This window comes from Colletotrichum navitas (genome assembly GCF_030913465.1).
Source record: "Colletotrichum navitas strain CBS 125086 chromosome Unknown LY79scaffold_2, whole genome shotgun sequence".
NCBI classification, from domain to species: domain Eukaryota; kingdom Fungi; phylum Ascomycota; class Sordariomycetes; order Glomerellales; family Glomerellaceae; genus Colletotrichum; species Colletotrichum navitas.
In genome coordinates this window covers 800,812-827,074 of record NW_026850548.1, presented here as the reverse complement: position 1 = coordinate 827,074, position 26,263 = coordinate 800,812, and the positions used below count along the sequence as shown (strand labels likewise).

The 26,263-nt window shown below is 55.4% G+C and overlaps 7 protein-coding genes across 7 annotated transcripts; 2 read left to right on the top strand and 5 right to left on the bottom strand.

Moving 5' to 3' along the window:
- Positions 1-1,839: 1,839 nt before the first annotated feature.
- LY79DRAFT_535464 (uncharacterized protein) lies at positions 1,840-2,967 on the top strand (the record flags this gene model as incomplete). The annotated part of the gene is made up of 1 exon (XM_060556515.1): positions 1,840-2,967. A coding segment is annotated over exon 1 (662 nt), but the record flags the coding sequence as incomplete, so codon positions are not given.
- Positions 2,968-3,622: 655 nt separating this feature from the next.
- On the bottom strand, positions 3,623-5,475 carry LY79DRAFT_575229 (uncharacterized protein; the record flags this gene model as incomplete). Its single annotated transcript, XM_060559688.1, has 5 exons — positions 3,623-3,718; positions 4,030-4,109; positions 4,184-4,207; positions 5,169-5,344; positions 5,429-5,475. The coding sequence occupies 5 exons, from the start codon at positions 5,473-5,475 to the stop codon at positions 3,623-3,625; spliced, it is 423 nt and encodes a 140-aa protein (XP_060420148.1).
- An 868-nt stretch (positions 5,476-6,343) lies between these two features.
- Positions 6,344-9,159, bottom strand: LY79DRAFT_665208 (fungal-specific transcription factor domain-containing protein; the record flags this gene model as incomplete). Its single annotated transcript, XM_060563028.1, has 6 exons — positions 6,344-6,511; positions 6,565-6,695; positions 6,775-8,128; positions 8,224-8,255; positions 8,325-8,540; positions 8,598-9,159. The coding sequence occupies 6 exons, from the start codon at positions 9,157-9,159 to the stop codon at positions 6,344-6,346; spliced, it is 2,463 nt and encodes an 820-aa protein (XP_060420147.1).
- Positions 9,160-9,811: 652 nt separating this feature from the next.
- LY79DRAFT_504812 (Fcf1-domain-containing protein) lies at positions 9,812-10,872 on the bottom strand (the record flags this gene model as incomplete). Its single annotated transcript, XM_060553546.1, has 5 exons — positions 9,812-9,961; positions 10,019-10,132; positions 10,194-10,228; positions 10,283-10,550; positions 10,837-10,872. The coding sequence occupies 5 exons, from the start codon at positions 10,870-10,872 to the stop codon at positions 9,812-9,814; spliced, it is 603 nt and encodes a 200-aa protein (XP_060420146.1).
- A 1,781-nt stretch (positions 10,873-12,653) lies between these two features.
- LY79DRAFT_665206 (uncharacterized protein) lies at positions 12,654-13,748 on the top strand (the record flags this gene model as incomplete). The annotated part of the gene is made up of 1 exon (XM_060563027.1): positions 12,654-13,748. One exon carries the CDS (start codon positions 12,654-12,656, stop codon positions 13,746-13,748), a length of 1,095 nt encoding a protein of 364 aa, XP_060420145.1.
- A 1,639-nt stretch (positions 13,749-15,387) lies between these two features.
- LY79DRAFT_575225 (ABC transporter) lies at positions 15,388-19,960 on the bottom strand (the record flags this gene model as incomplete). The annotated part of the gene is made up of 3 exons (XM_060559687.1): positions 15,388-17,707; positions 17,757-19,471; positions 19,577-19,960. 3 exons carry the CDS (start codon positions 19,958-19,960, stop codon positions 15,388-15,390), a joined length of 4,419 nt encoding a protein of 1,472 aa, XP_060420144.1.
- Positions 19,961-24,128: 4,168 nt separating this feature from the next.
- LY79DRAFT_504438 (INO80 chromatin remodeling complex Ies1) lies at positions 24,129-26,193 on the bottom strand (the record flags this gene model as incomplete). Its single annotated transcript, XM_060553510.1, has 2 exons — positions 24,129-25,663; positions 25,719-26,193. 2 exons carry the CDS (start codon positions 26,191-26,193, stop codon positions 24,129-24,131), a joined length of 2,010 nt encoding a protein of 669 aa, XP_060420143.1.
- Positions 26,194-26,263: the final 70 nt, after the last annotated feature.

Sequence of the window (26,263 nt, the reverse complement as noted above, 5' to 3'; positions counted from 1 at the left end):
TGAGACGAGGCAGCTTGATGGTGTGTGGATAGTGAGGTGCCGCGAAGCGTGAAGTACCTGAGGGAATGTGGCAGATAAGTATGCACGCGCGCGTTTGTGTATATATATGTGTGTGTGTGTGTGTATGAAAGGAATAGTGAGCGATGCGCGTAACGGTGAGTGAGACTAGGGTTTGTGTGTCTGTGTGTCTGTATGTGCGTGTGTATGTATCCCCTGGTCTCAGTCAAGTGCGTAATTGCTGTCAGTCGACCTGTCCAGTCGGGACAGCTTCGTCAGGGTGATGATGATGATGTGCGTGCTCGATGGATTTGCTGTCGTTCCTGGGCTGTCCAACGACAATCTGCATTCGAATGCTCACAGTGCAAGGTGAGGTCGACCAATCGGAGGAATTAGTGGTTGGTCGTGACCCTGTATGGGAGTTGGAGCGTCACTGGCCAGATTGCCTGCGAGCAGCGCGGACGAACTGGATGGGAGTTCGGCGTGGAAATCCGATTCGAAGCTGTTGGTTCCGAGGGTTGAATGCCTCACGGCGGTGTATGGGTTGATACAAGACAGGGTCGGGTACGGCCAGAAAGGGCGGAAGCGCGAGATCCACGGCACAGTGGGTAGTGGTCGGATCAGATGATGGGCTCTTTTTTTTTTTTTTTTTTTTTTTGAGGGGGGCTCTTGGATCGTGCTGTTTTTATTTTTATTATTTTTTATCGCGATGGCCTTCCACTTGCGTCGAAAGGCGGCTCTTTGATTGCTGGCGGCAAGGGCTTGTATGTAGCGTGGATGGGGTTGGTTTATGTGAAGTCGAACATTGAGAGGAAGGTAAGAGATCGGAGCGGAGTGCCTAGGCTGCCAAGGCGAGAGGGGCTGGATAGGAATACTATGTAGACCAAGACAAGGACCCAACGCGTTCTGGGCAAAGGCAGAAGGGGTTGAGGGCCAGATGACCTCAGTTGAGGAGCATCAAAGCTTTTGGAGCCGGTTCTAGTCAGTCCGTGTGTGTGGTGGTGATTCAACCAACTAGAAACGGACAAGTGATGCCGTGTCGTCCAGGGCCGTGCAAGGTAGCGGCGGCGGGGGTGATGATGGTGGTTTTTGCCGGTCCGATTGACGACGAATAAATAGAGCAGCAGGACAACTGCGTGTAAGTCAACGGCAGACTTGCAAGTCGTCGGGGGGAGGGGAAAGAAGAGCAGTGAAGTCTCGAAAAGGATAAACGGGCAAACAGAGTAGGAGAAGTCGAGGGATATGTGTGTGTGTCAGTGAGCAGAGGCGGGCAAGGGTGGGGTTTGCTCTCTTAGCTGTGTGCTAGGTAGGTAGGTAAGGTAGGTAGATAATGAGGTCGGTTGAGACGATGACAACGGCGGTCAAGTCTCGATGTATTGGTACCTTTTTATTTTATTTTAATTATATTTGTAGTGTGTGTGTACGAACAAGTAGGATTACTCAAGGACGGCGAGCGGGACGGGACGAGCAAAGTCGGGAGACGAAAACGACCAAGAGAAATTTGGATTTCAACTATGGAAACTAGGCCCTTCGATTCGGTGGACGGGGGGGCACGGCAGGGCCTTGCGGTTGGCCCTTTTCTGTTAATAATTGAATCCTCGCGCCGGCGGCCACGAGGATGAGCAGGTTGCGTTTTTTCCTTTGGACCTTGGATGCAAGCGCAACAACGGGGCTCCATCGAGCGGAAACACCACACATGCACACAAGTTCAAGCCATCATCCATGGAGGCCCGGGAAGCATGGCCGGCCCCGGGGGTCGAGAGGGGAAGCAAGCAAGCAAGCAAGCAAACAGGCAGACAGGCAGGCAGGCCTGCTTTACACTGGATGTATGGCTGGTTTTGGTTTTTTTTTTTTTTTTTTTTTTTTTTTTTTTTTTTTTTTAATTTCTTAATCGAGGGAGCCGATGGGATGGCGATGGAACTATGCTGTACAATGTTATGTACTATAGTACAGATTTGACTTGCAAAGACTGACTGATCCGATGATAAGGTGCAGAATAGCGTTACCGCAGTACATTACATTACATTACCACGGGCTATCGAGTAATGAATCGGAAACTGCAAGGTGATGAGAAGTTTCTTCCAACCAGGATGGATGGATGGATTGATGGAAGGATGGGAGAGGGGGTACGGATGATAGGCGTGGTATCCATCCATGGGATTCTGCCTGTACGCTACTTGGACCGACACGGTGTCGAGGAGGAGGCACGTGTACGCGGTACCTTCCCTGCTTTGCCGAGTGCCTGACGTCCTCCTCCTCCTCCACCACCTTGCCAGCCAGCGCTCTCCAGCAACTTCGAGAAGCCGTGCTCCAACTGTTGCATCTCCAGCCTGTGACGGCCTCGGATCGGGCACTTGGTCACTGAATCGGGTGATGCATCAACCGAGACCGGGACGGCTGGAGCCACTCTTGGAGCCCTCCACAGGGGCGGGGGGCCGTTCTTCAGTCTCATCCATCCCTTCTTCCATGATTGCAACGTACTGTACGTGGAGTAACGTACAGTATCCGTACATTGTGGATACACTCCGCGCTCATCAACTCGGTGACGAAGAAACGGGGAATCGCAGCAGCAAGAGGGAGTTGGAGAGATGGAGAGGTAGTGTAACATACCTAGGTAACACACGAGCTGTGAACAGTACAGGGAAGAGAAGACTCCAACTGCACGTACCCGTACTGTATGCAAGTACTGTACACTGCTGGGGCCTTCCCAGTGCCGCCGTAGTCGCAGCATTTTTTTTTCTTCTCTCTCCTCTTCCTTGGATATCCAGTCCATACTGTCTGTCCGCTCCAGTAAGGAAAGTCAGATCAGACTCTAATTAACCCCAAGGTTGGCTTTATTATGTAAGAGGTTGGCTGCGGTTGGCTGGGCGTTGCGCTTGCGCGGTTGTTCTTACCTTAGCAATCTACCATCTACCCCCCCCAAGGTGGGAAACCGCTCCTCGCTTGTCTCCAATTTTTCTGATCCTTCCCTTTTTTTTTCTTTCCTTCCCTTTCTTTCGCAGTGCGGCGGGTTACTTGGCCTACCAACCTACCTACCTACTTTGCTACGTAGCTGTACGCAGTAGGTGCGTGCCTTGGAAAAATTTTCCTTATCTTTTGCAGCTTTTGCACACACCCCTCCCCACTCTCTCTCTTTCCCTACCTCTCTCCTCCACCTCTCTCCTACCCGGACCCAGCCAGACTTCTTACTCACGGCCATGCAAGGCTTCCGTCCATCCTATGCGGCCATGCCCCCGTCACGTCACTGTTGTTCATTCTTCGTTACTCCCATCTGCTCAGGTTTGCTGCAGAATCCTTCCCGGGATACAGTGGAGGCGTACCTCACCAAGTACCCTAGTTAGCTAGGTACAAACACTGCGCCGTTCCGCATCAATGCTGCATGGTAGGCAGTCTTGACTTCGGCCGATGGCTGTCGCTGGCCAATGACACAAAGTCCGGAAGGCCAACCGGGCTAATGAATCCATTACCCACGTCAGTCACGGCAACCGAGAACGAGGCGTCTGTCTGCCTGTCTAAAACACATGTACTGTACTACATATGCTACTATGTATACTTAGTTAGGTAGTCTCGTGAGGTGCTGTATGTACGGATACTCCCCCATCCTCTCTGCTCGACCCGCCTTAAATCAAGCCAAAGACCACCCGCCGTCATCAGATAAGAGAGGCACCTTGATGACCCTCCGGCTGCCGGTCCAGAGTCTACCGGTACACGTGCCCGGTGTCTACACCAGATAGTATAGTACACTGACCTCCTCGACCACTCATCACGGAACGGGGTGCCTTGGATTTAAGCAATATCGCGCCGGCCAACCCCCGGCGCAAATCAGCATCTCCACATGCCGACGACACTGGCCTGTTGTCGGAACCCATCCCGATACGGATGCCACGATATCCTCCGTACCCAACCCTGTGCAAAGTTTTCTCCTTTCCTTTGCTTTCTCTTTTTTCTTCCCCCCGCTCCTTGATTCTCTTGTTTTAGTGGCTCTGAACTCCGAGGTCCACACACAAACGGCCGTGGTGCACAGAAACCTACGCCATCGAGCCCTTTACTGTCCTTGGCCACTCTATTACGGATGCCTAACGACTGTATCCGTAAAGCTTGTACGCGACAGACTACGGACCGGTTACGCATGCCAGCGCGCTATAATTCCCTACCGGATGCTCCACTGAGTACTTGCGATACCTACCTGGACTAAGAATGCCTAGGTAAACTACGAATGCGCATGGCGTACAAGCATGGGCCCGGTCCTGGAAATTGTGCCTCCCCACCGTTAGCTCCGAGGCAGAAAAGCCCCCATCGGAATATCGCAATCCTGCGCCACGATGGGCAAATGTGGTGCAAAATCAGACACGCGCTCCTGCTCTCCCACAACCACCGCAGCGCACTAGTATCTGGCTCCTAATACTCCGTAGGTAGCCTCGCTCTCTTGCATGTCCGAGATTGGCCTCTGTTCTGTGATGTACCCGTGCCACACTCGCACCTCCCAGGTTGAGCCCAGCACCGTGGCCACGCACGCCGTCGCTTCTTTGGCTCCGAGGGCCTCTCATGCACATCGGCTGCAGAGACGCCAACCTCTCAGAATCCGACGGTCTGTTACGTGTAGACGCCCGACTGCTCTGTCACATTGGCCTCACACGAATGGTGCCATTGGTCGTCGATTCATCGTCGTTGTCAGCCCGGCACCTGCTGTACGCATGGTGCAACATGCTGCAATATGACGAGTGAGGATGGATTGGCATCATCGAGACCTGCGTCTCGTGGCCACCTTCCCCCGAGCATGCCGCATCCTGTCGCCCGGCAACATGCCGGCGGCCAGCATGGGAGGGGAGGGGAGGGGAGTAGACGGAACGAAACTCTCCAAAGGGCCCAGGTCGAGTCGCAGGATGCAAACGCGACCCAGTGGAGCATCCATCCCTAAAGGCTAATGTGAGATTTGAGGCGGAACCTGCTCCCGCTGAAAGTCTAGACCTGCAGCAGCTGCAACCGTTGTCTCTTACACCCCCATCACCGGCGAACCGGTCAGCCGCTCTAGGACACCGATGGCTGCCGCGGCGACGATGACTGCACAAGACGCAGTAATTACCGGGCAACACGAGACGGCGAAACGACGGGCTGGGCTGGCAGACAAAGACAGGCAAGATATGAGCCGCCTCTCAACTAGACTGACTGACAGAAGGCGCCAAGGTGCGTAACCAGATTGACAAACGGTTGAGACGAAGGAACAGGCACGGGCAAGGACGTGCCAATAGAGCTTCCAGAATCGCGTAATGTCGGCCTGACCAGAAACGCATTCTTTCCATTACGTACGAAATGGAGCCAGACCAGCGCCATGCCGTCACCCAACGAGCTGACTGATGTTACAGTCTGCTCATAAGCCAACATTCCCCCCTCTCCCTTCTCCGAAACGGACATCTCCGCGGAAGACATGTACCTCACCACAAACAGCACCCGGGAAGCCTTGTGACGCTTGGCGTCCATGTCGAGTCGAGGGAGCGGCTAGAACGACAACCAGCTGAATCGACGACGACGACGACAACGACGACATGCACCAGCAAACAAGCCCCGGCAGCATCTGGAGCTGCTGCTGGTCTAATGCAGACAGTCCCCGCTTCTCTGCCGCCAATTTTGCGGGGAAGAAGGACCCCTGCCTTGCGTCGATGGCACCATTATTCGTACACAAATAATACCTAATTAATTACTATACCTAATCACAACCTACTACTGTGGGTGTACGCGTTGGCTACCATGTTGGAACGCCGCATCCATCCTCCCGCAGCAAAGCCTACATATGCATAGGACCGAAACCACAGCGTCATTGTCAAAGACGACATTGTTGGGGTCCTTTGCCTTTTTTTCTCCCCCGCCCGAGTGGCCGCCGGCCACTTCAACCGGTCCACCGTTTTTACGTCACGTTAATTCTTTTCGGTCTCGACCACGGAGAGGTGAACCCCCCTCCTTGACCTCCAGGGTCCAATTTCTTTGGGTATGGCTGGCACGGCCGCTCACCGCACGCCATCGGTTCCAGCCAAGTCTCGATGAGAAGGAGGGCCCGAAGCAGAAGAAAGAAAATCCGGTGTCACGATATCAAAATTGCTGTTCCGCGACAACCTCGCGTCTATTTTCAAGTCACATGAGCCGACCTATTTTGACATCCCTGCCTTGCCAGCTAGCCCTGGCTCACATGTTTGCACGTTTGTCCGTAGCCTACACCGCTTGCAACCAGGCATCCCCTACGGGCCCATTGCATCGGCTTGCCGAGCCGCTCTGGCAGAGGCATACGGGGCAGGCCGTCTTGTCATGTAATCCATGTAGCCCCCCCGTAAAAAACAGTATGGTCAACTGGAGCTCAACCCTGCTGTCCCAGAATCGAACCATATGCCCCTGACTCCGGGAACTCAAAGTCGTCCGGCGCCGGCGCTCGGTCAAACCACTGCTGGTCCGTGTCTAGGGGCCCGAGGGACCCGAGGCCGATGGGGTCACTGTTGGGCTGGGCAATGATGTTGTCAAAGTAGCGCTATAGAGATTAGCAAGTGACTCTGTTAGGTATCTGTGAAAATGCAGACGCACCCAGTCCATTTCGTTTCCTCCAACTGCAACCCAGCCACGATCAAGACCATAGTCGTTTGGTCCGAGTCCAGACGTCATGAACTCAAACAGCTGGAAGTTGCTCGCCGTATTCAAGGAGGACGCAGTCGGACCTGCCATTTCGTTAGTAACCCGACGATTGTCAGTCAAGTCCCAGGAAGGAGGGAGAGGGCGGGGCGAGGTGGCTCTTACTGTCAATGGAAAGGTTGTCGGGGAGAAGATAATCCTGGCTAGAACTGCTCTCCGAGACCAAACCACCGCCCTCACGCAGCCCCGACACCGACAAAGCCTGGCCGGCCTCGTCCTTTGGCGGTGAGTTTGGCGGCGATCCGAGCTTGCCTAGCATCGTCTCCAATATGCCCGCCGTCTTCCGCAACTCGGGCACGTCCGTGGCGATGCTGGCCCACACAGAGTACGACCGCTGCAGCAGGTGCAGGAGACGCCCCCTCGTCGGCGGCGGGCTCATCCCGGCCATCCACTCGTGCTCGACGCCGACGTCCCAGAACTGCCGGTTGCCTACGGCCAGGTAGAGGATAATGGCGGCCAGCAGGAAATCGTGGACGGCGAGCGAGGACACGTACCACCCGTGCTGGCTGAGCATGTGGCCCGGGCGGGAGGCCTGCCAGATGGTATTCTGGAAGTCGAGTAGCGCGATGGCGCCTTCGAGGCACTGCCGCCGCGAGTGGTCGTGCTCCCGCCGCGGTAAGGGCTCCAGGAGGAACCGCCGGTGCAGCACGCACCGGGACTTGTTGTAAAGCGAGGCGAGGCCGAAGCGCTGGACTATCTGCACCGCCGGCGTCGTGACGCACTGCTCGAGAGGCTGGACCCTCATGAACTGCGGCACCCTGGCCCAGGCCTCTCCGAGGAGGCCGTCGAGGCGCATGACCTCACGGTAAGGAGGCGGCGCGAGAAGGTGTGCCTGCCGCGCGATCTGGCCGAAGACGCGCATCAAGCACGACTTGTTGATCGGGTACGTCATCTCGGTGTAGTCCGTGGGCGGGCGCGGGGGCGGGAGGGCGGCCGAGTCCTCGCCAAAGTCCTCGTCGACGAGGTTTCGCGGGAGCTCGCAATCGCTGTCGATGCCGCTGAACATGCTCGGCAGGCCCATGTGGAAGCTGACGAGGAGGTCGAGCTGTACGGCCATGTTCCACATGCGGCGGCGCATCTCGCCCTCGAAGGGGGAGATGCCGGCAAGCCGGTCCGGGTCGCGGTGCATCCCCATCTTCAGGAGCAGCCGAAGGCACACGGACGACAGAACGTAGCAGTTGGTTTGAGCGGCGCGGGCAATGGCGAACTCGGACTCGACGTAGAGGATAAAGGGCGGGATTGTGGCGATGGACGGCTGGGTGTAGCGGCCCAAGACGAGACACCACGCCGCCGCCGCACGGAAGACCTTGATGCGGTCTACCGGCGGTTCCGGGGAGTCGGAGACGAGTTCGTGGGGTGCCGTGACGGTAGAGTAGAAGACACCGATGGACATGATCATGAAGATGAGAGCGAGCCAGTGGATGGGGACACTGGGAGGGTCTGCCCAGAACTGGGCGTACTTGGACGGAGGGTGCTGTCAGTGCGGCCTCGACGATGGATGGCGACGAAGGGGTTCGAGAGGCGTCCTGAGCCGGGAGGGGAGGAGGAACTTACTTGCTTTACAAACGTTGGTCTGTGGACGATGTCTGCTCCTGGTCAGTACACAATACACAAGAGACAACCTCGTGCAGCTTCCCGGGGTGGCGGTCACTCACGTTGCGAAGGGTTCTGCGATGAAAAGTACCGCATGACGAGCCGGTCGACAATCTTCCGATCGGGGATCAGCCGCATCAGGTCCTCGCGGCTGCGGGGCGCGCTTCCCGAGGAGAAGATCAGATCCGGCGCCTCGAGTTCGCCCGAGGGCCCTGGGCTCTCGTCGTCGTCGAGCTCGGCCTCTTCCAAATAGCTCTTAATGTCCTCGATCTGCTCCCCTCGCCCTCGCCTGTCAGCCGGCCGCGTTTTTTTCTCTTTCTTTTTTCTCTCTCTACCTCTCTCTCTCTCTCCCTTGCCTTCATCGAACGTGAATGTTCGCAACGGAGGCAGGCGCACGACAGGTGAACCGGCGGAGCGGAGCGTGTGACTTACATCCTCGAGGACCGCCATGAAGTGTGTGGCGCCGACGTATGTGCTCGCCCTCTCCCCGCGGACTAGCTGCCCGCCCGGCTGAGCGACGCCGACCTCCTCTACCCGGGCGCCGGTGGCGATAGAGGAGGAGGTGCAGGAGGGGGCGGGGACGACGCCGTCGTCCATCATCGTCCGCACCATGCCCTCGAGCTGCCTCAGCCGCGCCGCCATGCCCTTGGGCGGCCTCTTCTTCTCGGGCTTGGGCACGTAGACGCAGCTCTCGGGCCGGGACTTCCTCAGGCACTGGCCGCACGGTGCGGCGCGGTCGCACCCGAGCTTGGAGGCGCGGCACGGGCCACAGGACAGGGGGACGCGGGAGCGTTTCGCCGCCGCGGCGCCCGAGGTGGGCCCCGGCGGACCCGCGTCGTGTCCCGGGTTCATGGGTCTTGTTGGGAGGTTTGTGGGGGCGGGGGCGTTCCGGTGCATCTCCGTAGCTACAGACGGACAGGAGTCCACCGACGCATGGGGGGGGGGGGGGGGGTATCAGAAGGGTGTGCTTGACGTGCGGGAATATGCCGGAGGGTCGCACCGCCGTGATGCTCTTGGTGGGATCCGGAGGCGGGGGGCTTTATCCGACGTCGGTCCCGGCGCCGGGATTTCCACCAGGGTCAGACCGGTAAAGAAACACGGGTATTTCGGGCTGTCTAGAGGGGGCAGCAGGTCTCGAGCATGCAGGCGAGGTGCGAAATATGCGGGTTCATGCTTTTGATTTCAAAGGATTCTAAACCAGGCAACTAACTAAGCTGACGTCGCCATTTGCTCGTCAGATTCGGGAATAAGGTATTTTTAAGTCCGAACATCAAGCGGTTTCTCCCAGAATGTCAAATCCAAAGACAGCCGGGTCGAAGAACATCACGACCCAGTTTATTTCCTACCACTTGTGCAGGGCGGCCAACGGCCAATAAAAATAAGTGCTTTTGCGTTCCAGCCATAGCGTTGGTTCTCAGGAACCCTGGCATTGAGGCTGTAAGTTTCACACGGAAGAGTCTCTTCCTTTTTGCCAATATCTCAACACTGAATCATCTTGTCCCTTCACCATTATAATGTGTCGTTGTTCTCTGAGAAAACTCTTGGCCGTTTAAACCGGGGCGTCTGGCAGTCTCTCAATGACGTACTTTCCGCGGGCACATTTCATGATGGGAACACCTGGGATTCGGCGGAGACGGGAGACGAGGCCGGCGTCGTTGGTTGCAACGATGTAGACTCGATCTTTCGATACTTTCGATACCTAGATCGCAGAAGTCAGCTGAGAAGCCTTGTTCAGTAGAACGTATGTGCGGCTTACAATGCAGTCATCTGCATATACACCCTTGTGGGTGCATTTGTGACGTTCCCATCTTTCGTCTCTGGCTAACCTCAGCGCAAGGCGGAACTTGGGACCCAACTTCTCCAACTCGGCCTTTGGAAATGCTGTCAGCAAACAGAATCAATTGGAATTAACGTCAACTTGGAGTGCTCACCATGACACAGTCGGTGACGATAGGCTGGCACGTCGCTAGGAAGACCTGTTAGCCCGGGGTAGCCGAAGACAGTGTGTTCTGGAGATTACCATAAAGACAGTCCATCATCGTCTCTAGCGGCTCCAGTTTCATTTGCAGTGTCCTATTCCAAAAGGACGTATCAACGATGACACTGTACGGAGGGACGAGGGCGGTGTTGGCCTGGAAGAAGAATGATGACGGGACTTGGGGGATTTCGCGAATTTTCTCGTTTCCATCGGGGCCAGCACGCTCGCGTTTGGCCTTCTCAATGGCCTCTTCGGCCTTCTTCAGGTTCTCCTTACGCCGGGCATCGTTCTTGCCAATAACTCGTTTGACCTGGTGAGCGGGATTGTCAGCAAAGCGCTCGCATGAAACCACCTCCCCTACAAAGGCCCAGAAGGACAGGCTCCAGTGACGTTGATTCGAGAGAAAATTATCAGAGCCAAGCACTGAGAATCAAGACCATCGATATCAATTGTCGTTTGTCCAAGAACGAGTGCTCGTCGTCGGGGTTGGGGTATCACGATCATCGTGAAGTTTTCGCGATGCCAAAAAAGTTCTTATCGATAAGGAACTTTTTCTGTGGCGCAACGAAAGAGCGGGAAAGGGGAGCGAAACATACTTCGGCGAACTTTCTGGTCTTCTTTTGGACACCCATTGTACGTTCTACCTTCTGATTTGGGTGGATGGCCGTGAGAGGTGAGTGTTTGTCTATTGACGAAGCGGTGGTGATGACAAGGCTAGGCAAGGCTATTGTATGAATATGGATTGGAGTTGGCCGCTTGCCTTATGTGGCGGGGTGGGGCGGGGCGCCAGCATAGAGGGAAAAAAGTTTTCGGTGTGCGCGTCTGAAGGTTCTCAGCGAAGTCGGTGTGTAAAGGTATATCGGTGTAGCGGTGTAAGGGCGTACCACCAAAAAGAACCAGATATATCTGTGCTCTTGCGAGGAAGAGTCACGTGTTTTCGAGCGGTGGGGCATCGATTGTGGCCTAGAGCAACAAGAATGAGGGGACAATGGGACTCTCAGGGACTCACGAATGACAAGGGCCCTCTCGCACCGGTTGGACGGGCAGGCGTTAGCGTTGCAATCTCCTCTCCCAGCCATTCAAAAAACAAACGATCGATCAGCACGCCCAGATGATGGGGGAGATGGGCGTAAGACAAGGCGGTGCCTTGCATCATGATTTCAGTGTATGCATAAGATGATAGACAGACAAAATTCATAGTGAGTGAGAGGGCAATCTGACGATAGGTATTCAACAAGCGGTTGCGAGCTATCATCAGCCCAGGATGTGTGACTCGTGGGGTGGCCATCCATCCATCACTCGCAAGTCGCATCCTTGAGAGAGGCTTGCTTGCAATCGGTTCGTGACTTGGCGGCCCATATTAATCGATGGATTATGAAGATCTCGTACAAGTACCGTTAGGTGGGCATCTGTCAGGCACACTTACCGCTTTACCCCGGATGAGGGCTCGTGTTGGCGACCTGGAGCCACTGTAGCGCAGACTGAGAGATGCTGATTAGTGGAGCCAACTCTGTCAATACGAGCAAAGCATCATGGAGGGCGACTTCTGCACAGTTCATCTTTGCAGGCTTGCTCTGTACCACACTGTATGCCGTTCCCCCAGATTCCACCTTATGCAGGTCAGAAACCTGCCTATGCATGTGACGTCCCAGCACTGTGTGTCTGTCTCCATGCCTCTTGCAAAAGAAATGCTTGCCCAAATGCACAAAAATAAACAGACCAGCCACGAACACAGAGCAGCACGTCAGTCAGAACTCTCCCTCCCTCCATTGCAGCCAAATGCGCCGCGCCACACAGGACGAAGCCCGTCTCGCCCGCTAATAACACTCTGAACGCCGGTCCCGTCCCTCCCCACCAGGGAAGGACCCTTCCTTCCTCCTTTTTCTACCCAGGCCCCTTCCCTGCTGATGGCCCGGACCCGCCTCTGCCTTCCCTCGCCTTCCCCATCACGCAACCCTCATCCCTCCCTTTCCTCCTCCCTCCATCCCTCTCCCTCACAGCCAGCCCTCGGAAGCTACTCACTCAGCCAGAAGATCAGCCGGTATCAGCAATGTTCTAGCCAGCGGATCCCTTTCAATCTTTAAACGTCTCACATAGTCTGTCCTGCGTTTTGTAAATTCTGGCGATATCTTCCTTCCACTCGCCGCGCACCATCCATTCATCCACTTCCAAACCGCGCTATCCGCCAGCCACGACGACCACGACGACCACGACGACCACGCTCCTTTGCCCGCTGGCTCCGACACCCTTCCTCCCCAGTCGTTCCTTCCCTCGTCGATCGGATACAATTGCAACGACTGGCTTCGTGAACAAGACACCTTGACACGACCGCATCGTCTTGGTTTCCAGCACCGAATTCTATCGAAACCTCGACCTTCGGACGTAGCCGGGCATTTCGATTAAGCAGGTGGATATGGCCCCCTTACGCAACTCGCTGAAGCGCACGCTTCTGCTGTCCACCTTCGCCGCCCTATCACTTTTCTCGGCCACGGGTTTGGCGCAGAACAACCCGAGCGGGGGAGCTGCTCAACCCAGCCCTCAATCGACGCCCGCGACTTCCCCAACCCAGGAAGCGGCCCAGCCCACTCGCACCCCGGTGACCGGTGTCATTTCCAACACTGGTGCCGCTGTGACCACGGAAGTGAGCATCAGCGCTCCTAGGATCACCGGCGGTGGCTCCGGGACCGCTGGCGAGGTCCTTACAGGTTTCCCATCCCTCACCAACGCCCCTCTTGTGACGACCTATCCGCCGCCGACCGTCCCCCCCACCAGCAACGCCCCCTACATGCACCGGTCCACCGCTCCTCAGGGAACCGTCTTCATCGCAGTTGGTGCCATCCTCGGTGCCTTTGGTTTCGGCATCCTGATCTGGCGCGGCATCGTCGCTTGCCTCCTGCATCGCTCCGTCGCCCGGGCCGCCTACGCCCAGCACGATGCCAACGACAAGGCGAGCTTCCCTGCCCCTCCCGCCCAGTTCTACAAGTACACCGACCGCGAATCCACTCCTTCTCTCCTTACTGCCGGCGGACGTGGTGTGCGTAGGACGCAACGCGGTCCCATCCCCTCGACTACCCCGAGCCAGTCGAACCTTTTCTTCTCGCCGACAGCGGCCGGCGGCGGCAACAATAGCAATATCAACAACCAGACCAATGCCCGCGACTCCCGCTTTCTGCCTTCAGGGTTCTACGCCGCTGCTACTGGATCTCCCAGCCCTGCTCATGGCCACTCAATAAGCTTGACGAATCTGCGCCCCGAATCTCGAGGCCAGTATGGAAGCCGCAACACGTTGAGGGAGTCTACGCCTCCCGATTCTCCCTCCTTTGGTGCGAGGCGCGACTTCAGCACCAGCTCCGTCAATCTGTCCGCAGCGCCTGGGAACGGCCAGAGGGCACCGAGCGCGTACCTAGAGGACCTCCTTGACGAGAATCCTCATGCCTTCCCGCCCAGCTCGATGCGGCCCGGGTCTCGCAACGCCAACAACTCTCCCAGCACCGGTTTTAGAGCATAATTCTCCTTTAGTTTCTCTGCATCTCTGTGTCGAAACAGTTTTCTTGCGTCATGGAAAAAGTGACGAAACGTCACGGCTTGGGGATTCTTGGATGGCACATTTACGGCGTCATGGGGCATGATCACGTTGCATCACTGGTTTGGAATACTCTATTTTAATCCCTTCCCCCAACCACAACACTGGGCCGGTCACTTTGTAACCCTCATGTGCCGGCATTCAACTAGTTCAGAATAGAGCGCAATCGCACAAAAGCAAGAGCCGGCTGCCCTAATCGGGTCGCAGCGCGAGAGCGGTGTCGTAGTCGTAGTTCGTCCTGTATCACACAGGCGCGCGACGGAGCATTGGACTGGGTATTCTCGGTGGTGATGGCCTGTCATTGGCATTTCTTTATTCGCTTCTCTATCGCTCTCTCGTACATATTCTTCAATGAGCAAGATCACGTCAAACATCTGCCTCCCCTGATGTGAACTTGAAATGTCCATGTTGTAAGTCCGTCGTCGCCTTCGCCAGGGCTCTTTCGGGAAATGTCGACTCCAACGTACTTCATCCAAACCACGTCGTCGCAAACAACCGACGTTTCCGGACGGCAGAAAACCTTGCCAAACTTTATGCTCCCTCGGGAGGCTCTGCACATAATACTGCCCGTGTCAGCGCCTTGTCCTCTTGCCGCTCCGGTCCTCATCCCAGTCGATAAGTCTAATTAAACCTTGGGTTTTGGAAAGCTTTTCCAGACCGGAACAACACCACACACACACACACACACACACACACACACACACACACACACACACACACACACACACACACACACACACACACACACACACACACAAAGGATCGAGCGGACCAGACAGGAAATCCACTCTCCATTTCCGCATCGTCTCGGCCGTCAGGGACAAGCTTGGCTGTGACCGTCTCGTCTCAGACACGCCACAGACAACAAAACAAGCCCGGACGAGTCAGATGAACCCGCATCCTCCTCTCGGGCCTCGCTTGTCGGGACGTGCGGCGCGCGCCAGGCCAGCCCGGTGATTCCCATTACGAATCGCGTGTGTTGGCCCGTCCCGGCCTACCGGTGTCGTACCCTTCCTCTCTCTCTCTCACTTCCTCTCTCGCTTCTTCCGGCAACGCCAGTCACCCGGTATATGCCGTGTTACGTCGAGCACACCCCTCGGTCTGTACCACACAAGAGAGAGGCCCGAAAACCTTCCAAAACAATGCGGGTCCTCGTCAAAGTTGACCACTGGTCTTGTCCTATCTTGCCCTCTCCTCTCGGCATCATGTATGTAGCCGAGACATCGGGAGCATCCAGGAGCCCAGGGTGGTGGCGGCGGTACGATGCCACAAGGAACCCCACGCCGCAGGTTATCAGATCTTTAGCGAAACGCCATGTCTCTTCTTTTCCCCCTTATTGGATTTCTAGATCTAACATGATTTGCCAATATAGAAGAGCCAAGGGCTCTATGCAGGAGAGACTCTGAGCTGTGGGTATGAGTTAAACTGATTTTCAAAACGCCGGTCTCCCATGATTACAAATTCTCTCCTTCTAGACTCTCCATCTCCCCCCCCCCCCCCCCCCCCCCCCTTTTTTTTTTTTTATTACATACCCGACTCTCCTTTTCTTCGCGTAGGCGTCACCTCATAAGCCACTCTGATTGGGCTGACCCTCCTGAATCTTTGACCTCGTGCCGTCATTCGCTTTGCGGATGTCCTCGAGCCTAATACCACTGCGGTCGCACATGCTCCTGAAGATACCCCCCTCCCGCTGCCACAATGCGAGAGGCGTATCCAGTTCCGCAATCCGGCCAGCATCCATGACGCAGATGCGGTCGTAGTTGATAATGGTGCGCAACCGATGGGCAATGCACAACAGCGTCCTGCCCCTGAAACTAGTGGCAATGGTATTCTGGATCTTGTCGTCCGTCTCCATATCGACCGAGGATGTGGCTTCATCGCAAACAATGATGCGGCTGCCGCGAACCAAGGCGCGTGCCAGAGCCATGAGCTGCCGTTGCCCGAGTGAGAAGTTGAGGCCGTCCTCCTCGACAACCGAGTCGAGGTGGATGACGGACGAGTCTTTGGACCTGGGGTCTCCCAGGTTGGCATCCGCTGGGACGAGATCGGCCTGTCGCAAGGCTGACCACAGCTCCAAGTCTGTGTGCTCGCTGAACGGATCAAGATTGGACCGAACAGTGCCCTTAAAAAGGGTAGGATCCTGAGGAATGATGGCCAGGCGGGATCGCAGGTCATGCAGACCAATCGTCGAGATGTCGACACCGTCAATGGTGATGTGGCCTCCGGATAACTCAACGAGTCTGAAGAGAGTGGACATGATAGATGATTTGCCTGCACCAGTTCGGCCAACGATACCGATACGCTCGCCTCCTTGCACATGCATCGAAAGGCCGGAAAGCACAAGAGGCAAGTTGGCACGGTACCGCATCTCAACGTTGTCGAAGACGATCTCACCCTTCTCCGGCCATGAAGGCCGGACTTCGATAGTATGCAGGGGCGCCTCCTCCTCGAGCTGGGTGCCGTAGTACTGGATTCGCTCGACAGCGTTCATGCCGTTTTCGACCTCGGCAAGCTGACGCACGGTGAACTGGATCATCTGCACGATTCCGAGGATGTAACTGAGGACCAGGCCTGAGATGCTGGGCGACACGTTGAATCTCGAGGTCACAACGAGGATTCCGACAGTAAAAACCAGCACATTGCCAATCAGGTCGAGGCGAGTCGAAAGCCAGCGCTGGTTTGAGAAAGTGAGGTAGTACGCGGCGTTCATCTCATCAATGGCTTTTCTCAGGTCACTGATGAAATAATCCTTGAGCCCGTAGGCTCGAATGCTGGCGACACCGCTCAAACCTTCGCCAAACTTGGCAAACACGGTCGATCTGAGAACCGATTCGAATCGCTTGACCTCACGCGCCGACGCGCGGTAGTAGGACGACGCAAGTATGAAAATGACAAACAGTGGCCCGAGTGCGATGGCAAAGTAGTGGAAGAATGCGATGATGAGAGCAAAGACGGACAAAATCATGGCCAACGTAAAGAAGTACATTCTCATGGCGTCAGTCAGGGTGTTGTCCATCACGTCGACATCTCTCGAAAATCGGTTCGTGATTCGGCCAAGGGGAGTCGTGTCGAAGAATGACATGGGAGCGCGGAGGACTCTGGTCACCGCCTGCCGCAGCATGACTTTGCTGGACTTGGTGCCTAAAATGGATAGCAGAAGGGAGAAGACGAACATAAGGATCGCCTGAAGGGCACCGAGGCCGGCATAGATACCAATGTACTGTCCCTCGGACAACGGATAACGATTGCTTGTCCAGTACGAGAGCCACAGACTGGTCATGAGGTTTGCCCCCTGAGAGAGAATCAGGAGAAAGAACAAGAAGGGCGCGTTGAGAATCGATCCGGAGGCCCGGATGTAGTCTCCATATACCTTCCAGGGGACACTTGAGACAGCGCGCTCCTCTTGCTGCATGAGAGCCGCGCCCTTTTTGTTCTTCTTCTGGTCACCTTGGGGCGCTTCGGCCAAGTTGGTTTGGGGGGCATCGTCCTTTTCTTCTTCTTGTGCAGTCGTTTCCAGCAGTTGCTGGAAGCCGCGGTGATCTCTCATCAAGTTGTCAAAGGTGTCGACAGCTTGAATCTTGCCACCCTCCATCCAAATGATTCTGTCGCACCGGTTGAGAACCCACAGCTGATGAGTCGCCAGTACTCTGCATTTGCCTTTCAGCAAACCGAGGATGGCGTTGTCGAAGATGTGACGTCCGACGTGAGCATCAACAGCACTCAGAGGATCGTCCATGAGTACGATATCGGAGTCGAAGTAGATGGCTCTCGCAATGTTCAAGCGCTGCTTCTGGCCACCGGAAATGGTGATGCCACGTTCACCAATCTCAGTCAGGTCGCCATTCGGCAGCATGGCAAGATCAGGCCGGAGAGCACAGCTAAGTCTAGGTCAGCACAGATCGTGGTAGGAGAAAGTCCGAGTGTGTCACTTACGCGTTGATAACCTCTTGGTACCATTTCTTATCCATGTCTTTGCCGAAGAGGATGTTGTCGCGGACTGTGGTGTTCTGGATCCAGGCATACTGCGGACAAAATGCCCGAGAAGCACCGAGAACAACTTCGCCGGATGTTTTTCTCATGTCGCCCGCCAGTGCGGCCAGTAAAGATGTCTTTCCGCTCCCCACCGTGCCGATGACGGCCACTAGCTCATCTCTCTTGATCTCAAAGTTGAGGTCCTGAAGCTTAAATGGTTCTCGTTCCTCCTCAACAAGGGTGCTAGCTTCATCACCGGTGCTGTCCCCAGACGAAGTCAATGGCTCGTCAGGCTTGGGGGCAGCCTTTGATACCGCCGAAGGTTTCGGGGCGCTCTTCTTGGCGCCCTTTCCAGCCCCGGCTACAGTCTTTTCGGATTCCTGTGTCGCCGTCCGCTCCCAGGTGAAGCTAGCATCTGTCATCTCCAAGGCGTTCTCTCCGTCGGGCTTGAGAACCACATCCTCCTCCTGCTCCTCGGCTAGCAAAAAACTCTGGATACGCTTTATGGATGACCAAGCATCGACGACCTGACCAAGAACCAGAGGCAGCAAGTTAAGTGGGATTCGGAGGCCGTTGAACAAAGCCAGGGAGGAGAAGACTTGGGCGGGGTTCAATGCATTGTTCGTTTTAGAGTACGTAACGAAGGACAGCATGGACGCGAAGATGGGTAGCGACAGACTAACGGCGTTGATGGCGTTTCGAATGGCAAGTAAGATCTGAATGGCATGGATTTCGCGTTTTCGGATTTCTTTGAGACGTTCAAGGAACGCGGTCTCCCAGCCAAAGTACTTGACAAAGCGCACTGACTGCAGAATCTCTTGGGTTAAGCTCACTCGCTGATCCGTGACCTTGTTGATGGCCATTCTCCGCTTGAACAAGCTTCTGATGGCCCTCGTCAACAAAGGAAGGCCTGCGACCAGGAGGGCGAAGCCGGCCAGAGCACTGTAGCTCAAGTTGATCAGCAGGACAGCCAGCGTGATGACACAGGATATCGGAGCGGTCCATGACAAGTGGAACAGAGCAGAGGCCTGGTCGATACGGTACGTGTCGACACTCATGAGGTTGACAATTCGACCGTTTCCCCAGCCGGTCCCATCTCCCAAAACGCCTGGGCCTTTGGAGGCATCGGGCTTGTTTCCCTTCTTCTTTCCCTTGTTCTTTTCCTTCTCGGCCACTGGCGGACTGTTGGCTGGCTCCTTAATGCCGCCGGCCTTGGCACGGCCAGACAGAGACATGGCCTTCTCGAAGATGACGCTGATGAGGACGGCTCTCGACTGACCACCCATCATCATGCCACGGTAGATGAAATGGTTCGTACCCAAGCTCTGGAAGATTTGCATAAAGGTGACGCCAAGAACCAGACCAATTCCTTTGCCAATGGGCGGAGGCGGTGAACCTCGCCGAGAAGCGTCGTATGCGTCGTTTGCGAATTGGATTAGGAAGCGCAGGGTGAAGGGGGACATGACCTGGAAGACGGTAGCCATGAGCTGGAGCATACCACCGAGCCAAAACTCGAAAAAGTAAGTCTCGTGCAACGCCCACCATAGCGGGTACTTGTCCCCTCTGTCGACGCGCTTGTTGAAGGCAGCTTTGAATTTATCAGTCATGACATCCGTGCCTCTGTCCGGATTGACAGCCCAGATATCGTTTGGTTCCAGCTGTCGCTTGTACCCAGCCTACGGTTATAAAGTCAGAACACCGGCTCGCAGATTTGGAGCAACCTGACAAGGGTCGAAGCCTTTCGATCTCATATCAGTACTGGACTGGGTAACTTCACTCACAGTCATTATAGGGGCCATCCACTGGAAGGTCAACAGGCTGAAGAAGCCAGCCTTGTATTCCCGAGACATAATCTTCTCTTCGGGGACGGGTGGGATGCCGCCCCATCTCAGGGGGTTTGGCGTCTTGTACCATGGCTTGCTTTCGGGCTGGCGACGTGTGGCAGTTGTGGTGGCGACGCTGGTGTCAGTAGCATGGCTTTTGGTTGCTTTCAGGCCGTATCTAGCCTTCTTCTCGTCGAATCGAGAACCATCCTCCTCCTCATCTGCCTTGTCGATGTCAATGGCGAATGCGGTGTCTTCCTGGGCGTTGGACGTGATAGGCTCAACAGCAGCGGCCTGTGGGTCGGGGGCCGTGATATTGGTCTTCTCGTCCTTGTCTGCCATGCCTACTCTGACAGAAGACTCATGTGAGTCCTGTTTGGCTGGTAGTCCTTTGGCTTTAGACTGTAAAGCCTGTCTGGAGCCTCAGATGGAAGGGACAGTAAGGGAAGCCCGATATTGCTTTCTGAGTGGTGGGAAGCTGATTTGATAAGAGGGGCGAGGCTCACTCCGCTTGCTGTTTGACTGGGGATGGAAGTTTATCTCTGTCACTGGGGAGAGAACAGCTCGTGGCAGTACGGGCAGATGTGCATCCCGGGGGCCTGCCTATAAACAACAACTACGTCTCGGGTTTTTGACGAATTCCGACGGGATTATGGGAAGGGTGTGGGTAGGGGGGGACTGTGAACGGTGTGAGAATAAAGCCAAGGGCAACAGGAGCAGAAAAGTCGAAGACGTAGTCGGTTACGGTCTCAATGTGGGGGACAGTACGGAGTACATGTTATGATAAAGCCTAGCGACAGTGATGGGATGTCAGCGAAATGGAACCCTCAGCAGCAGCTTAGCAGACGGGCATGCAATGGGTTGTCCTGGGCGGCCAAGGAGGCGGGACATGATTTGACTATTGGTCCTACCCCCCCCGGAAAGGATCCCAACGCTACATTGGCATCAGCATGAGCGGATATGGATATATGGATGCCATGGCAGTGGAGAATCATTGTGACTAGGTACGGTATGTAGTGTACACGCACAAATGCTACGCAGGACTAGTGTGGGCAAGGACAGGAAGGGAAGCCCTTCCCCTTCGCTGCAACTTGGTGGTCTAGGGCGGAAAGAGCGAGCCGCGACTGCTTGCTTGGGTTGTTTGGTTTATTCTCTAGGTACCTTAGATAGTAGGCTAGTATCCGTAGGTAGGTAGGCACGGAGCGCACGTCCGGGATGGCTATAGCAGGAAGGAAAGGAAAACGAAAAGGGAAGGGGGACCCCAGCACAGGACGAAACGGGGAGACAGGGGTGCTGGATGCCACGATACGGCTAGCACGAGGCAAGAAGGTGCCACTCCCCGGCAAGCTCATGTTGACGTAATCGAGACGAGGCAGACTGCAAGTGCGAGTGCAAATAGCCGATGCCATTTTTACGAAAACAAGCGCAGGTGCTTTCGCACCACCGGACCGACAATGGCTCGGCGAACCAGGGGAGGAATCCTGCTCAAGCTAGTCAACGCGCCAACCAACAAATTCTCTTGCTGCATCCAATAGCATTATGCATAAACAGCAGAAAGTTGTGTGCAACTAGATTGCAACATCGGTTTCACCACTCAACATGCCGGGCTAGACTTGTCCTTCAAACAGAGGCCCACCAAGCACACGACGGTATCCTCTACTACCTACGGGTATCCGTACACCGTACGGATACATTGCCTAAGTATCTAGTATGTGCGTAGGAATATCCGTCACAATAACCTCGCCCAAAGTAGCTGAAGTCACATTTCGAAGCTATCTCGTGCTTTCCGTAGCCATCTAACTGAGTCCCGCCGTCTGTTGATGCGACAGGGTCGCCTGAGGTCTTGGTGATCGCTGTCAGCGCACCTTGTCCCCGTCATCAGACGAACACCTCTCATCGCCCCATCCTAATATTTACTTTCGACAACGGCGAATACCGTCCAAGCACTGGGCGAGACTGCGCACGACTCAATTCAAGCGATACAACAACAGAAATAGCTGCAAATGGCTCCTGGGTATGTAGTTGCTGAGCCTTTTGAAGGATAGGTATCTTGGGCATCCAAGACGAAGCCTTCAAGAAATATTGGTGTTTTGAAGGTGGTCCAAGCTTGACTTTCTAGTGTACATGTGTAGCAGAGCGGACGCCAATCACTTGGGCCCAAACGCCCTCGTGGAAAAATCGTTGACGCACACGCAATCGATGGACCCATGATCAAACCCTCTTGGGACCTAGAGGTGGGAACCACACTGCAAATCGAGGTGTATCCCGCTGCAATCTAGAGTTATCAACACTGCCCGGCCGGGCACGCAAGTAAATACTGCTCTGTTGCCTCGATCGTCCAAACTTATCGCGTCACAGAGGAAGAGAGCTCGGTGCCCTGCTCGAGATGGCTGGCGAATAAGCTACTCTTGGCGACTGGCGGGTTCCGACCCTACTCTCCCCCAATCCCGGTCGTTATCATGGGAAATCGGCAGGAGGAGAAAAAATTAAAGTCAACACCCCACCCCTAGGCAATATGCCCCATTTCTCCCCGTCATCTTGGCACAAACTCTTTCTTCTGGCACCGGTTGGCCGAAACGGTTCCGACGATAGAGGGGAGCGGCGGACTTAGTCGGACTTCAGCTATACCCTCTCTCTTAGCCGGTGGCTTGGTAAGCGGACAATACCAAGATACGGCGGCTGGACTGCTTCTTAGCACCTTCTGTAACTACCTAAAGTGAACCCGGAACCCAAGAAGGAATACTGAAGCCTCTTTGCTAAGGACTCAACAGACCGTCAGCTCCTTGCTAGGGTAGCTGCAGAAGGACCGGCAGACCCTCGACAACAGTACTGAAAAGCAAGCACCGGCCCGCCATGCCAACCAGCCTGGAGTCCCCGACCGACAAGTCATGGCCAGGAGGAGGACGGTTGGGTCTCCGACCAACTAGCCATTCGTGCTGTTTGTTCACTGTCCAAAACCCGTGATTGTATGCATAACTTTTGCGTGCCGCCCGGTCGTACAGCCATCAAACTGTACATCTGGAACTCGGGTAACCTCGATAGTGTCGGGTTCTGCAGTAGTGCAGTGTAGCCCCGTTTAGTGCTATCCTGAACCCATCCAACGACCCCCGGACATGTCGCCAGTTGCTCTAGAGCTTTGGCCGAGTCGCTTACCAACACTCATCAGTCTCTATCCATCTGTATAGGCAGCTTCGCACTCTGGCTGCCGCCTAGGACGGAGACGAGCGGGACTTCTCCCGCGCGTCGAGCCAAGGCCGTCCCAGCCGCATATGACCAGCAGACACTAGGCGGAACATGCACACACAGTAGCCTCAGGACTTAAACGAGGCTACGGTCATTTGGCAAGCTGCCTGGTCTGGATCAAAAACTCGCGCCAGGCCTCGTATCGTTTAGGGGTAAGCTCAGATGTGACATTCCTCGACGGTCCAGAAGTGCGAAGTTTGATGTAAGTTCAGAAACCCGGTAGCGTCATCTGCCCCTGCCGTTCGAAACAGAATAACTCGGCGGTTATCAAAGAGGTCTTCTAAATGATCAACGTGCGCATGGCCCAAGAGGCCAGGTCCATCTCCAGAACTGCAGGGCAATATATGATGCTATATTAATCCTGGCAGACCGCACGCAAGGCGGGAGTCTCACGTATAGACGTCGTGTTCCCCTCTTAACCTGCCTGGTCGATAACTCTTCACCAAATACATTTCTGCGTAAGAAAAAACAAAGAGGCCGAGGGAAAGGAGCTGGGGGTTAAATAACAGTTATACCCGTAACTCTTAAACTACAAAAACACGTAGTCAAGTAAACCGCCATGGACATACTCCAGTTCAGTTACTAATACCATATCTCTCGGCCACCTCTCCAGGTAACATGTTGGCAAGCTGGACGTGAACAAACCTTCCCCCAGGATCCCTGTCGGTCTATTTTAATCAACACCGAATGAAACGTTAGTCTTCGGGCCCGACGTCACACTACCCTCGATAAAGATATAAGAGGAAACGCCAAACACCTCGCGAGGAACTGCGTCGTGCGTATAGATGTCCATTGAACTCCCATGCCGTGAGCATTGGCACGACGTGTACTGAGCTAGAGAAAAAGAAAAAGGAAAAGAAAACAAAAAAGACCCATGAGCAAGAAGACCAATTCCTTCAAAGACGGGGACAACCGCAATGCGCTTCTTATAGGAATGCCTCCCCTCTCCAGCTTCGCGGATGTCTACAAGGTCTCTCCCCCTCTGTTTGCGAACCCTTCGCGCCCAATTTTGATATTGTCTTGTTCGTGCTGCTAGTATACAACCCGTGCGCCCACAAGTCTAGGGACAGAAAAGAAAGAAGAAAAAAAAAACGATCAAAATGAGAAAACGGGACAAAATACCGCTCCGCAGAGCCCCAGTAAAGCTGATGCAGGCGTCACTAGAAGGAAGGCGTAACCGCAGTTCCCTGCGTATCGATTCTCATCGTGAAGTTCATCCAGTCTTCCGACAGAGCCGGAAAAGACGACGAGAGACCCGTAACGCTTTCTAGTCGTCCTCAGAGGCAGAATCTTCGGCGTCTTCGGCGGCGAGGCCTAGCAGAGACCTGTCCATGTCGTCCAGCTCTTCGTCATCATCGGGGGCGGCCGTCTTGTCGGCGTCGTCGCCATCGTCCACAGTGACGTCTCCCATCGTGATGTCGCCAAGCGTCTCGTCACCATTGGCATCACCGTTCGCATGGGCCTGTGAGTCCTCCCTCATCTCCGAGGCTCTCTGCGCGTCAACGTCCATGGTCATGTCGCCCGCGTCATCGTTGGCGTTGCCGTTAGTTTCGCCGTTGGCCTTCTTCTTCTTCCTGGGAGGGACGACCCCAAGGGGAGGTCCCTCATGGGTTTCCCATCGTTTCAGTCGCCGCGAGGTACGTCTCAACGCTGCGGCGTAGGTGTTCGCCTCTTCGCCGTAGTCGTCGCTCTCTGATACTAGGGGCGCGATACCCCCAATGCCTCTTTGTCTGAAGGGTCCGGCGCTCCCGTCGTTGTTTGCCAGCTGCAGACGGGGGTCGTCCTCTGGGTCGCTGTCCTCAAACGGGCTCTCCATTTGATTGATACGCATGAAAGCGCGGTAGAGAGTGCTTCCCTGCTGCCGCTTCTTCTTCGCCTTATGTAGTTCTTTGCGGTAGCCACGATCAAGAATGTACTCAACCCGTTGGTTTCTGTTTCTCTCCACCGCAATTTGGTGTGCTGTCGGCGGCCGAGGCTTTCTGGCAACAATGCCCTCGGCGGATCCATGAATAGGGCCTGCCGGAGAAGAAGCCTCGAAGATCTGGTACTTGAGTGGTGCACCCCCGCGTCGAGCTGATCCCCCAAGCCCGCGTGCCAATGCCTTGGGTGGCGGCGTCGAACGAACGCTATCCATATCAGAATCGTGCTTCGAAGGGCGGATTCGAGGCAAGATGGCTGGCCCGTCCTCGGCCATGACACGAGATGTCCTCGAGCCACGTTTTGTTTGGTTGTCGGCCAGATATGCTTGGTCTGCTTCTAGAATCTTGGCGCGCATCTTCTGTTTCTCTTCGCCGAATTTGATCTCCAGCGCCGTATCGACATTCTCTGCCGCCTCCTCCTCTGGTGTCATCTCGATGAGATTCGGAACGCCTTGGTTAGCAACGTCCACGCCGTAATCGACTCCTGGGCCAAAGGGATTTTCGTCACAGCCCTCTTCCGTGAAATCGGACTCGAGGTAGAACCACATGATCCAAAGGAATGCCTTGGCACGGGACACGCTGGTGTAGTTGGTCTTCATGACTAGGTCGTGGAACTCTCGTCCGGGGGGGAAGTGTAGCTCGGCGATCTTTGCAGCCGATTGGCAGATGACGAAGAGCAGGTTGACGGGGTTCGTTCGAGGAACATCGCGAGCTTTGATCTTGTTGAGGCTGCCAGGCTCTTCGCGGTCCTCGGCGCCACCCTTGAGGATGGACTTCAGTCTCGGAGCATCCTGGAGTTGCTTGTAGGCATGCGCATCTTGGTGTGCCTGCAGGGAGGGGATGGCGTGGTATGTTCGCAGTTGGGCTCGCATCTCGGGGAAGACTGCGGAACTGTTAGCGGCTGGCAATCGATGAGCACATGATGGAGATGGATTTACAATTGAGCGTCGTGTTCATTCTGCCGATGTTGACCAGCAGGCAGACCATGGCCATACCCTTTGCTGCCGTGCGGTCGCTAAGGAGCTTATCGCGAAGAACCTTGCTCGTCTTGCTGCTTCGCGACATGGTGTCGATGTAGAGATCGGCAAAGTTCTGGCGGGGTCTCTCGGGCTCGTACGAGTTCGTGAAGACGGCTGTTTCGTCATCGAAGATGGCCTTGAGAAAGTCGTATTGGATGTCTTTGCGCCAGAGCGGCTCGCCGTCCTCCTTCTTCAGGTGCCGAATCTTGCCAGTGATGTTGCTGGATGATTCCTTGGCTGCATTCTTGCCCTTTCCGCGGCCTGAAGTCTTCTCGCTTGGCTCGGGTGTGCCGTCCATCATTCGAGTGTCGTCGTCTTCGGTCATGGCCTGCGAGAGGAAGGATTTGCCCTCATCGCCACGCGCAGGAGAGGTAGGCGCCTCTGCGTCCGACATTGCGCCGCCCGCAGTGGAACTGGGAGAAGCTGGTGACATCGAAGGGTAGCGTGAGATTGGTCAATTGGCG